General features: G+C 32.2%; 2 protein-coding genes across 4 annotated transcripts; one reads left to right on the top strand and one right to left on the bottom strand.

Annotated features, from left to right (window-relative positions):
• The first annotated feature begins 6,759 nt into the window (after positions 1-6,759).
• Positions 6,760-10,321, top strand: LOC108480351 (uncharacterized). Of its 2 annotated transcripts, none has more exons than XM_017783317.2 (8): positions 6,760-7,289; positions 7,673-7,785; positions 8,163-8,241; positions 8,813-8,841; positions 9,046-9,139; positions 9,294-9,383; positions 9,471-9,660; positions 9,754-10,321. In XM_017783317.2, exons 1-8 carry the CDS (start codon positions 7,143-7,145, stop codon positions 10,191-10,193), a joined length of 1,182 nt encoding a protein of 393 aa, XP_017638806.1. In that variant the 5' UTR covers positions 6,760-7,142; the 3' UTR covers positions 10,194-10,321. The 2 variants fall into 2 exon arrangements, with proteins under 2 accessions (XP_017638806.1, XP_017638805.1); XM_017783316.2 differs by having other exon boundaries at positions 7,157-7,576.
• Positions 10,284-12,274, bottom strand: LOC108480352 (sm-like protein LSM8). Of its 2 annotated transcripts, none has more exons than XM_017783318.2 (6): positions 12,131-12,274; positions 11,416-11,520; positions 11,176-11,216; positions 10,958-11,032; positions 10,692-10,744; positions 10,284-10,592 (listed from the first exon to the last, which is right to left on the bottom strand). In XM_017783318.2, exons 2-6 carry the CDS (start codon positions 11,450-11,452, stop codon positions 10,502-10,504), a joined length of 297 nt encoding a protein of 98 aa, XP_017638807.1. In that variant the 5' UTR covers positions 11,453-11,520; positions 12,131-12,274; the 3' UTR covers positions 10,284-10,501. The 2 variants fall into 2 exon arrangements, with proteins under 2 accessions (XP_017638807.1, XP_017638808.1); XM_017783319.2 differs by having other exon boundaries at positions 11,416-11,461; positions 12,131-12,270.
• Between the last annotated feature and the right edge of the window lie 137 nt (positions 12,275-12,411).

Raw genomic sequence — 12,411 nt, 5'->3', positions numbered from 1 at the left:
ATTAGCTAAGAAAATAGCTGATGATATACATGTTTATTAATATGTATGATTGAATGATGATTATCACATGAAAATTATGAAAAATGTGAAAGTAACCTAAAACAGATTCAAGTAACAGAAATGATGTAACTTTGAAAATCACTAAAATTGTAGAAACATAGTTTGAAGATGAATAATATATGAAATTAAAGCTTATTATGTATATTTTCTTATGGAATAAGCAAAACAGGTAAAAGTATTATATTTTATGATATATCTGAGTTTTAGTGAAACAGGGTCAGAGCGATTTCTGGATCCCCTGTTTCAACTTTTGAAATTCACCATAAATTGTACAAAACTAATTAGAAGGTATAATTTATATGGTTAGAATGCTTGTTGAATCTAGTTTTGATAGAAACAAACGACTTAGTCATATGAATTTTGTACAGGAAGAAAAATGGTTTGTAGTAAGAAGAGGTCAGTGCAGTCGAGTTTTGAAACAGGGGAAACTTTAACTAATAAACTGTACTAATTGGATAAGTCAAAAATTCTAGAAAAAAATTAGTAGATATATATATGAGTCTAGTTTCATGAAAAATTTACGGATCTTAATTTCGAGTTTTGAAACTCGAGAAATGAATTTTTAAGTAACTATGACGCAGAAAAACAGTTTATTCCGAAAATTAAAATAAGTGATTTAGAGTTGTTTAAAAGGTAAGATAAGTTTAGTAACACCTCAAGCTTGACTCCGGTGATGGTTTCGGGCATGGGGGCGTTACAATAATGACTAATAATGTAACACCCCCTACCCGTATTCCGAGCCTAGAATAAGGTACGAGGCATTACCAAACTTAATATGATCAATCATGTAAAAATCAGCCATAAAATTTCTTCTAAATTAAAAACTTTCATACATATGTTTAACGTCTCTTATATGGGCCTACGGGGCCCAAAACATACATTTAGGGTGGTTCGGGACCAAACCGTAAACATATGAAGCTTTTGCAACACTTAGAAAATTTTCACACTTTGGAGAGTCACACGCTCGTGTTTTCAACCTGTGTAACTCTCTGTTTATAACTTCATCACCCTTGTCAGTCGTACACTTCATATAAATAACAAGAAACGTGTATGGGCCCAATTCTCATTAAATTTCTCATATATATATACAATTTCACGTTATGTAATCATACAACATATATCAGCCATATCAAAATATCTCTGTAATCTAAATATATTTTCATAACAACTTATCTTGATTTCATATTATTTCATATTTAAGCTTAAATAACCAAAGTATTTGAAATATTATCTTTATGCAAATAGTACACATGAGGTATATAATTCCATAATTATGAATAAACACATTTATCAAACATTTTCCATATTCATATATCAATGTCTCATGTCTCCATATATCAATAACCGTCATTTTCATGAATTCCAAGTTCAATTTCATGATTATTTGTCTCGTGTTCAATTTATTCAATGTCGGAACTTTATTCATTAAAACATTTGAATTATCAATACATATGGACAATACATTCAAGATGAACAATTATACAATCACAAATGAATTCATTTATCAACCAAGTTCTATACTCGTATCTTATCAACTCGTACTTCCTTGTATCACATAATTCCATGTAACACTTACCAAACTTTGTCAAATTAGTGAACGTCTTACGGAATTGAGTACTTCGTTTTCTCGATGCCATAGTTCAACTATGGTCTTACACATCTTCACATAATGATGCCATAGCCCAGCTATGGTATTACACATATTCATATATCGATGCCATAGCCCAGCTATGGTCTTACGCGAATCACATATCTCACTGATGCCATATCCCAGATATGGTCTTATACAGTAGCATATATCACACCGATACCATATCCCAGATATGGTCTTATACGGAAATTACTTGTCACTTGTAGCCGAAGCTACCACTATTCACTGATCAGGTAGCCAGAGCTACCATTTTTCACTAATCAGGTAGCCGGAGCTACCACTTTTCACTGATCAGGTAGCAGAAGCTACTATTTTTCACTTGTCATTTGTCCCTGATCAGATAGGTGTAGCCGAAGCTATCACTGATCACTTTCACTTGTCCTTGATCAGATAACTGTAGCCGAAGCTACTACTTATCACTTTCATTTGTCCTTGATCAGATAAGTGTAGCCGAAGCTATCACTTATCACTTGTTGCCATGGTCCAACCATGGTCTTTTCCTTCAATTCATCTTGTCACTGAACTGAAATGTTCAATTTGATCATTTATTCAATTTTCATGTTTTTACATTATTCACGATTTTATCATCAATACATATGAAATAACACGTCATGAAATTCATAAAATTAACAAATAATCACTAAAATTTAGCCATATAAATTCATAAGTTCAATTTTTGTATTATAACGATAATCATAATTTCATAATAAATATTCCAAATAAAACATTATATCATTTCTAATCCAACACTTATCGATTATAATCGGGCATGTGATCAATTTATACACGAGTCATTCATATAATTTTGTATATTTTCCTCCTCCTCCTCTCCATCCACATCCTTAGTATAAACAACACACTTGTAGGTAACATTATCCATAATTTTCACTATCTACTTATGTGAATATTCAAGCTGTTCATCTGTGTCATAGTCGCTAAATTATTTTTATCTTGAGCTACAGAACTCCAAATTAAGATCCATAAATTTTCCCAGAAACTAGACTCATATTTCTTCTTACCATAAAAATTTCATAATTTTTGGTTGGGCAAATTAATACAGTTTATTCATTGAAGTCTCCCATGTTCTGCTGTTTGACAGTTCCGACCCTTCTTCACTAAAAATTAATTATCTTCTCGTACAGGATCCGAATGATGTCCTCGTTTGTTTATATTAAAAACAGACTCATTCAGGATTCTAAACATATAAATTTAAGCCTATAATTATTTTTATCCAATTTTTTATGATTTTCCAAATTCAGAACAGGGGAACCCGAAATCATTCTGACCTTGTCTCACAAAAGTTATTGTATCTCATGATTTACAATTCTATTGCTTACATAATTTCTTTTATAAGAAACTAGACTCAATAAGCTTTAATTTCATATTTTATTCATCCTCTAATTAGATTTCTACAATTTTTGGTGATTTTTCAAAGTTAAACTACTGCTGCTGCCCAAAACAGTTTTAGTGCAAAATGTTGATTTCCATTTTACCCCAAATTTCACAATTCATACAATTCAGTCATTGCTCAATTAACCCCTCAATTAAGATAATTTTATCAATTAATACTTTTTATAGATATTATAAGTTATTTCATAACTATTTAAATTGAGAATTTCCACATGAAACTCTAACTTCAAACTCTTTTACAATTAGGTCCCAAACATTCACTTTCTATTTTATTCAATTCTTTCAATAAAATCAGACTATAAACAATTTAAAGCTCTAATTCCATGCCAAATCATCATATACTTCCAGCAATCATCCATAACAACTTCAAAAATTAGACATGGAATCAAAAACTAATGAAATAGTAAGTTGGACCCAATTGTAAAAGTCCAAAAACATAAAAATTTCAAGGAGAAAGCAAGAATTAAACTTCCATGAAGCTGGAGTATGAAAACCAACTTGGACCATCCTCCTTGGCTGTTTTTCAGCTGATGAGTATGAAGAGAAATGAAGAGAATTCTAGATATTCCAATTTAGTCTCAATTTTATTTAGCCAATTTTGGCAATTTTCCAATTTTGCCCTTATTTCACCCATTTCCTGATTTTTCTCAGCTATTGCTGCCCAAAATATCCCCTTTGAGCTTATTTTCACATTAGGTCCTTTATCATTTGACAATTGAGCTATTTAATCCTTTTAGCAACTTTTACACCCATTTCAATTTAGTCCTTTTTATTTAATTAACCACCCAAACGTCAAAATTTTCTGACTAAATTTTATTACTACCTCACCAACACTCCATACATATTTATAAAAATATTTATGGCTCGATTTATAAAGTCGAGGTCTCGATACCTCGTTCTCGACCCAATTTACCTAATTAATTCTTTTAAATCACCAAATTCACTAATTCAAAAATGTTTTTATATTCACATTTGACTCATAGGTATTAATTTATTAAATTTTCAACTCACCCATCAGATTTAGTGATCTCAAATCTCTATTCCCAATACCACTGAAAATTAGGCTGTTACAAATAACATATTTTAACCTTTTAATTTATGCCAAACTGAATAAATAAATACTAGAAATTCTATCACATGCTATACATGATAAACACATTAATTTACATAATTCTTGTGCCTAATTTGGTTTATTTCTGAATTAATCCCTGCTTAATTGGTTTTTTTATGATTTAATCTTGTCAGGATGCAATAGGTCAAAAACGAGCAAAAAGGGGCCAAATTGAAAGATAAATCATTGAGCTGGGGCCAAATCATAAAGATGGGAAGGCCAATGGCTTAACATCAAAGTTTGACTTTGTAAAAATCTAAAAATAGAAGATATTATTTTATTTTATTTAGTTTTATTATTTGTTTTTATTTATTTTATTATTTTAGGATTAAGCTATTTTTAGTAAACCCTATCTATATAAATATGGGCTTTTAGTTCTTAGAAAATCATCCCTTGTCTCTGTATTCCTACTTCTATTTGGAATAGAAATACTCTCCTTTTCCCTTTTCAAATTGGAGTTTAGCATTCTGTCAATTTTCATTTGATTTTGTTTCTTTTGTCAAATTGGGTTAATTCCCTTCCAAGTGCTTTTCTTTTCCAATTTCCATCACCTTTCACATAAATCCACCATCATCACTCTCAAGCATGAATAAATTCATGCTCCACTAAATTCCATCTTAGCTTTAGGCCGGTGTTCTTTCCGGTCGAGAATTGTGAGATTCGTACTCGCGCCTAAAATCCTTCCAATCGGTATTCACCTTTTTCCTAAGTATCGGATAGACCAATCATCCCTTAAAGTTGAATTCGATTTCAAGTCAAAGTGCACGTTGGGTTGGAGTCGTGTTTGCTTACAGTTGGAAATTCGAGTCGGCCGTGCTGTATTCGGATTTCCGAGAACAAATCGAGGAAGAGGTGATCGGGTTTAAACGAGCCACACGGTTGAGGCCGTTGATTGGAGTTGGGTTCTTCAGAACGCAAGGCTATCGAAATCTTGAATCGGGAACACGTGTATCTCGGTTAGATAATCGGTAAGGGTTGGTTTGCAGGTCGTACCGGAACCAGCTACTAGAGAAAGAATTGGTGGTTAGGACGTTCTTAACTGCTATAACCAGCTTATCGATCGGAGGAGAAGATTAATTTTCAAGGATTGATTCTCAACACGGAATTGACCGAGTCTAAGGCTAAGGCTCATTACATTTGACTGCAAATCCCAAATTAATTTCTGATTTATTTAATTATTTATCTTAGCAGTTTTAATTATTTAATTTCTAATCAATTTCAAAATTCCCCACTTTACTTATTTATTTGCTTCTTTTTCAGCTGGTACGTTTTAATTCGTGGGCACGACTTTAGCCACGACCCTTGACACGACATCCTATTTGTAAGCCAGACTCGAAAGTTGATTATCGCATCCAATCCCTGTGGACTCGACCCTACTACCGCTCTACTACTAATTAGAGCTATTTTGTAGGAATTATTTTTGGTGGATTCGACGCCCATCAATACATGTAGAAACCTTTAGAACAAAAATGTGCATATAAAAATATCGTATAATAAATAATAAAATGTAAGGTTTAAAACTAATAATAACACATATACCATACATACAAAATTAAAATAGAAAAAATTAGTTTAAATGGTGAGCAAAAGGAAATTTCAATCAAGTAAATATATCATATTAAGAATATGAAATGCACTCAAATTATTTATCATGATATTATCAATTTTGTTGAGCTCTATTGTGTTGACCTTTAACATCAACTCAAATAACGATATTATTAATATATATACATAATGTACTTGTGTAAAACATTAAAATAATAAAATATTAAAATAATACTTTAATAAAAGTGATAAATAAAATATTTTATTAATACATGTGATATGTCATATATTCAAACATCAATATTTACAAATTATATATTAATTTTTATTAAAAATGTAAAAGAATAAAAGTTAATTTACTTCTAATATATAAAAATAATTTAATAATTTCTCACCTAAATTAATATTTAGTTAATTCATTACCCCAATATAGATAGAGATAAACAGTTTAGATTATAGATAAAAAGCTTAAGATATAAATTAAATAAATATAAAAAAAGTTGTCACCGACAATGAAAATACATCTTTGCACCAAACAGAAACTATAGAAATGACTAGCAAAGATTTTCTTTGCACCCCACTTCCCAAAGAGAAAATAGTTATATGAGATCAAAGATATTTCAAAATCCATATAATTTGGAATTATTAATACATCGAAAATTATATATATTTTTAGAAAATATTAAACATAATTATATAATTAAAAAGTATGCGAAATATAATATCAATATGTTGTAATGGTTTAATTGTATTGTAAAAACTCTGCATTTAGGATGTTCATAGTATTTTATTATATTAGATGGGACTCGGACTCGGATTAGATTGTTTTTATTATAACTATGTAACACAAGTAATCAACACAAACATCAAATTTTGGGTGTTAGTTTCTTGTTTGGTATCATAAGAAAAGATAGTTACTTTTTCACTTTCAATCAACTCATTATAACCTTTAAATGTTTTTTCTAACTTCTCATCAAATCCTCCATAAACAGGCTCTCATATCTCATTGTTGGTACAGTATTTGATTAAACAATATCTTAATATACTTGTTCAATTTTTTATTTTAAAATTTTGAATCAACTATACGTCTTGTTGATGTTTGTACTGAAGTAGTCTGTTTATGCAAGAAAAAAAAATTGGTTTTTGTATGAGCCCAATTTAATTGGATTCATTGTTCCAAACCCAAATCTTCGTTTATAATCTTTTACAGCCCGTTAGTAAATCTTAGGTTAAAACCCAAATTTTGTAGGATCTAGCGGTTTCTTCTTCTTCTTGGTCCAAAACCCTTAAAAGACAACCTTAAACCCTTACCTGTATTGAATTTTGGTTAATAATCTGCGAAAGAAAACAGGAAGAAGCAAAACGATGGATTCTGAAATTGATTCTACGAAAGAAGAGATATTGAAGTCTCTTTTGGGTCAGCTTGAAGTAGAGTGTGGCATCTTCGAAAGAATTGTTTACAAGAACAAGAACCAGCATAGAAGGTCATCATATTTTCAGTATCTTTTAAAGGTTAATTTTATTTCTTCTTAATTTGATTTTTTTGGGGTTTTAGTTTTCTGGGGTTTGTTTGGATGGTGAGAAAGTTGAGAGACCGAAAGAGGAGGAGATAAATTTATAGGAGTTTTGGGTTGTATATGGTTCTTTTTGTTAGAAAGGATAATGCCCAGTTTGAGAAAAGATGTTTGATTGCCGAGAAAGCTGAGGGAAGAGAAAAGGACATTATAACTATAAGATCTGAACTTTTTCTATCTGTTGTTTTTTTAAAGAAGGAACGAGTTAAAATCCTTGTTTCCCAGGTGATGAGTTATATAACCAATTTAATACTCGAGAATTTTTGTTAATTCTATTTTCATCTTATGCGTGCCAAAATTTTCTTTTCTGTGTGAAATTAGGTAAGGAGGGACTTGAGATTGTTGAAATCTGCTAATTTGGAGGAATTAATAAGTTCCTGCTTTCTAGTTATCACTGGAATCAGACCTAAACAAAAGGTGCAACTTTTAGAAAGGTATGCATATTAACAGTTACTACATTTACATTTGATCGGTGAACTACATGTATTTGAATACTGGCTTTGGCTTCACAAGGACTGAGAAAAAAAGCAATGCATTTGTTTTCTATTGGTTGATGCAAATTTGCAGTAGCTTAGGGAGCCTAAAATCAAAAGGATTATTTATGCTGCAGCCATGGATATGTAGGTTGTTATCTCTTTGTCTAATGCATCTTTTGGTATAGGAGGTGATGCAAGAATAAGTTGCAATATTGTCTCACCTGACAATCACTCTTAAGCTTGAACTTTAATCATGTCATTTTCTATGATCAGATATTGATATGTATTTAGCGGAGACTAAATTTTGGAGTTCATTCATTTTGTTTGCTTTACAGTTTGAAGAGAAGAAAAAATGATGTTGGAAAACCTAATTTTATGGACCGACTTTTGGGGGCAGCACGCTTACTATCACAAGTACATATTTCGTTCTCATTTCGTCCTCATACTATATTGCTTGTTATTACCAGTTTCGTTGAAATTATTATCTTTTACTTTGCTAGCTTATTGATTTTCTTGCCTGACTTTGTCCTCAATCCAAAAATTTATTCCGATTCCTTTTGTCTTAGATTTATCATCTTTAGATTTCATTATTATTTTCATTTACATTATTGTGCCTGTAGCCTTCTTGTCTATCTGTATGTTTATGTTGCATCTCAACTTACTTCTTCAATTCCCTTGTTTAGTGTTTTGGTTGTACTGGAAATATAAAAAAAGAAAATTAGTTGGCATAATGGTGTATATTATAAAAATTCAGATATTCTATTACCAGTCCCCGCTTAAGATTATCATGTATTAATTCTTTGATGACTTTTATTAGTTTATATTTTTGGTATCTTTAAATTCGAGCAATACCACATCCTTGAGGCAGTTGGCTGGATGCAACTATCGAGGATTATTGTGACCAAATAACTATGTAATCATGCGCATTCATCCTGCTTCCTGCCTCAGTATTTATATATGGATGGTTTCTGTGTTTCTCTTGCAGATTGTTGAGCCAATGTTGAGAGCAGCGACGTATCCTCTATGAGTTTCTTTTATTAAATTGGATAATACATAAGGATTGGGAGACTTCAAAATAGAGGTTGAAAGTTGACTTTAGATTTTGTTTTGTGTTAATAGGCTAGGTAGTGACTCATATATTGGTGAATCCTTAAAATACATGTGCTAAAGCCATCAAAGAAATTCTATCATCTTTTGACTACCTTGACAATGTTATAGTGAAATATCTACTCTGGTAGCTCGCTCATTTTTTATGGGATTTTCTCTGACTGTTTTAGCTCTCCTTGCACGCCTTCGAGTTTTGGTTCAACAAGTAAGTTTAAAAACTTCCAATTGAATAGTTGAATTTTGTAGAAACAGTTATATATCCCATTTAGGTCATTATGTGACTGCATTAATTGAATTTACATGGTTAATGGACCTGTTTTAAGTAGCATGGAATTCAAACTTTAGTTTCCTTTTTGCAGATATTACTTGATACGGTCCCAGTGTTCAACACTGTCTCTTCTCTCTCCCAAAAGAAACAGTCCATTAAAATAACTCATCAAGGAATTGAGGTTGACCCATGGTCCATATTTGGTAGATTCTTATGGTCCAGTTGCATAGAAGTGGAGCCTTAGCCTTTTTACTTCACAATGATGCAGGTATATAGAGAGTTTTTTCCGAAAAAAGAGGACTTTGTCACCCTAGAGTGTGTCTGGAACACGGATAAGTTTGTATTGGTTGAGAGGACAAATAGATGTGAGATTGAAATGCAAGAAAGGGGCAATGATGGAGAAGTTTCAGCAGGAGGTAATGCAGTGCAGTATGAGACTATCGAGTCGTTTCTTGGAGGTAAAAACGTTCATCAACTAGACTCTTTACTAGGGTACCTTAATTGGATTAAGACAATAATCTGATCCATCAAAAATGTTGCTGAAAAAGTAGATGATGAACCAACTGCTGAGAAGGCTGATGCAGAAACATCACCTCCTATGAAAGGCTCTATAACTGACATCACAATAGACCATGACGGTGAGAAGATGCAGGTTGAAAATGTTGCTGAAAACGGAGATGACGCTGTTTTCTTAGAAAACAGTGAACTGAAAAATGTATCCCAAGCTTACTCGGTTGCAGATGCCTGCACTTCTGCTATCTCTGATAGTTTAAAAGTGATGTCTAATACGAGGAAAGTGGCTTTTGTATCTGTAAAAAGGCCAGCATCTTCACCAGCAAATCCAACTGATCTTCCATTAAGGACTGGTCCATCAACAACGAATCCAACTGATCTTCCTTCAAAAGGAAGTGAAAGCAGCGGAGGTGACAAGACAGATGCATTTTATAACTTGCTCACCCGTGGAAATCTCAATAATAGTCTCTTAGGATGATTGATCAATTCAACAAGTCATTCTTTCAGTTCGTTTTTGGTTAGTCTTGATTTTACAAGAGGATATTTAATTTGTACATATGTCATTGGATTTTCGCAAATCAGAGAGTTCATTTATTTTCAGTTGAATTTGCAACCCTTACATTGAGTCCCAGATTAGATATCAGCATTCAAAATTTCACCTTTTATGCTAGCTCATGATCAATATAAATGAAGCATTTAAACAGCTACCAATAAAATATAACAAAAAATGCATCAAAAAATTAATACATGTTGTCTATAGCAACTCCATGAGCTTTCATTGTTCAATCAATGGATAACAGGCTTCAGAGGATGTGCTCTAAGGTTTGACAAGTCAAGAGCAGAATCAAGCTCTTCATCTAGTTCACCAACAACACTTCTGCAATAATGAAAAGCATAAAATGCTAAGGAAGTCAACCGAGTTAACAACTGAAAATTCCAAATAATGAATAGAAAACGAAACCGAAAAGCGACGTACATGTTGTCGCCTCTTATTATGTACAAACCCAATACAAGCTGCTGAACACCTTCCTGCAAATTTCAACTCGTAAATCATAATAAAACTATTCCAATTGAATAAATTCATATTTAGGATGAACAAACGACGGGAAAGAAAGGATCAAATAGAGGCTAAGAAGTTGTTCATATGTATTTTGAATTATGATAAAGAAAAACCTCTTGCTTCTTCAATCAACTAGGTGCCAGTGGTTAAATGTACAAAATGAGTTGAATAAGGGCACGAACCTTGGTGGAGTACACACGTTCATGAGATTCATCGAGAATGATATTTGTGGCCTGGTCAAAGCCTTTTAAGACTCCCTGGGCATTTGGGAGAGGAAAAACAAAGGAGTAATGTTGCAAATTAGGATCTCATTGAAACTAAAATAGTTTAGAATTAAGCAAATAAAATTATCTTATTTCAAAAGGATAAAGAAATGCATAGCAAGAATTCCTTAACATACCACTATGTTGCGCCCATCATTCGTGATGACTGAGATTGTCTCTGTTCATAAAGGAAGATGGTTCAGAGTTTGATAAAGACAAAGACGATAAACAATGCCAACACACAATAACTTCGACAGAAAATGTTCAAGAAGATAAGGAATAGAGAAAGGGTCTGAAGGTAGAGGCGGATGCAGCCCCACTTTTTGTTTGCGCTTATAACATTCCAAGAAACAAAGGGGTTATCACAGTATGCTTACGATCTACAAGAGACTCAAGTCCAGGGCCAGTTGACATTTCGAAGCTCTGAAAAAGCAGTAAATGTGACTATCAATTATGCATGTCACATGGAAGAACTAAAAGGTCTGCATACAAAAAAAAAAAAATTATCATTGAAAATCACATAGGGATAGATACTTCGTAATTCAAATACACATTGTAACTCTTCAAACTCTCACAATATAGACAGAATACTCCCAAGACTTAACTACCCATATGTCTCAATGCTATACTTCATAAATACCTTTTTAAGATCATAGAGACAAATCCATTACTAGAGCCCTAAACAACTGGAATTTAATAATTTACAGGTTGTCACAATGTATCAAAGACATTTCTTCACAAACCAATTTTGTAGATATTCAATAAAATTTCTTCAATTGATTTTAAGTCCAACTTTTGAACGTCTAATTTAAAAGTCCAATTCAGAAGCCAACCTACAATACTAAACAACAAGAAAGACCCATTACTATACACAAACAAATTACAAAGAAAACAAAAACAAGTGCTTTCGACGTCAACCCAGATTTCAAAATCACTCATTTCAACAAACCCAAGTCTCAAAATCCCATATTTTATCAGATAAACAACTTAAAACTATAAAATTTATTATAAAAAAGTTTTACATTTAAGAACAAATAAGAAATCAATAAAGTGCAAATAAAAACATAAATTTTAACAGAGAGAAGCTAAAACCTGAGTATGGAGAAGCTGAAGGGATCAGTTAGGAACCCGAATATTTTTCGGGTCGGGTTTCCAAAGTATGCCGGCTGGGTTAGGGCAGAGGGGGGAAAAGAAAAGGGGGAAACAATCAAGAGCATTGAAAAGAGTTAGTTTATAAGAGTGTTCATCTCCTATTTGGAAGGTAATGACGTGGCGTAATTTTTGTCGTAGGTTGCTATTTAAGAATGACGTGGCATTTCATCTTGCTGTTAACAGGCCTGTAATTCATGGGTTGTATTTTTTAAAATTTATTT

This window comes from Gossypium arboreum, chromosome 1, assembly GCF_025698485.1.
Source record: "Gossypium arboreum isolate Shixiya-1 chromosome 1, ASM2569848v2, whole genome shotgun sequence".
Lineage (NCBI taxonomy): Eukaryota > Viridiplantae > Streptophyta > Magnoliopsida > Malvales > Malvaceae > Gossypium > Gossypium arboreum.
The sequence above is the reverse complement of the archived record's forward strand: the minus strand, read 5'-3'. Positions and strand labels throughout refer to the sequence as shown.

What these genes read in the sequence shown, in the direction of transcription:
- LOC108480351 (XM_017783316.2), top strand. Translation starts at nt 7,415, where the DNA reads ATGGTTCTTTTTGTTAGAAAGGATAATGCCCAGTTTGAGAAAAGATGT. An exon ending in TTCGAGTTTTGGTTCAACAA is followed by an intron (nt 9,140 to 9,293) that starts GTAAGTTTAAAA and finishes TCCTTTTTGCAG; the next exon opens with ATATTACTTGATACGGTCCC. An exon ending in TAACTCATCAAGGAATTGAG is followed by an intron (nt 9,384 to 9,470) that starts GTTGACCCATGG and finishes ACAATGATGCAG; the next exon opens with GTATATAGAGAGTTTTTTCC.
- LOC108480352 (XM_017783318.2), bottom strand. Translation starts at nt 11,452, where the DNA reads ATGTCAACTGGCCCTGGACTTGAGTCTCTTGTAGATC. An exon ending in ATGATGGGCGCAACATAGTG is followed by an intron (nt 11,033 to 11,175) that starts GTATGTTAAGGA and finishes CCAAATGCCCAG; the next exon opens with GGAGTCTTAAAAGGCTTTGA. An exon ending in AACGTGTGTACTCCACCAAG is followed by an intron (nt 10,745 to 10,957) that starts GTTCGTGCCCTT and finishes TGAAATTTGCAG; the next exon opens with GAAGGTGTTCAGCAGCTTGT.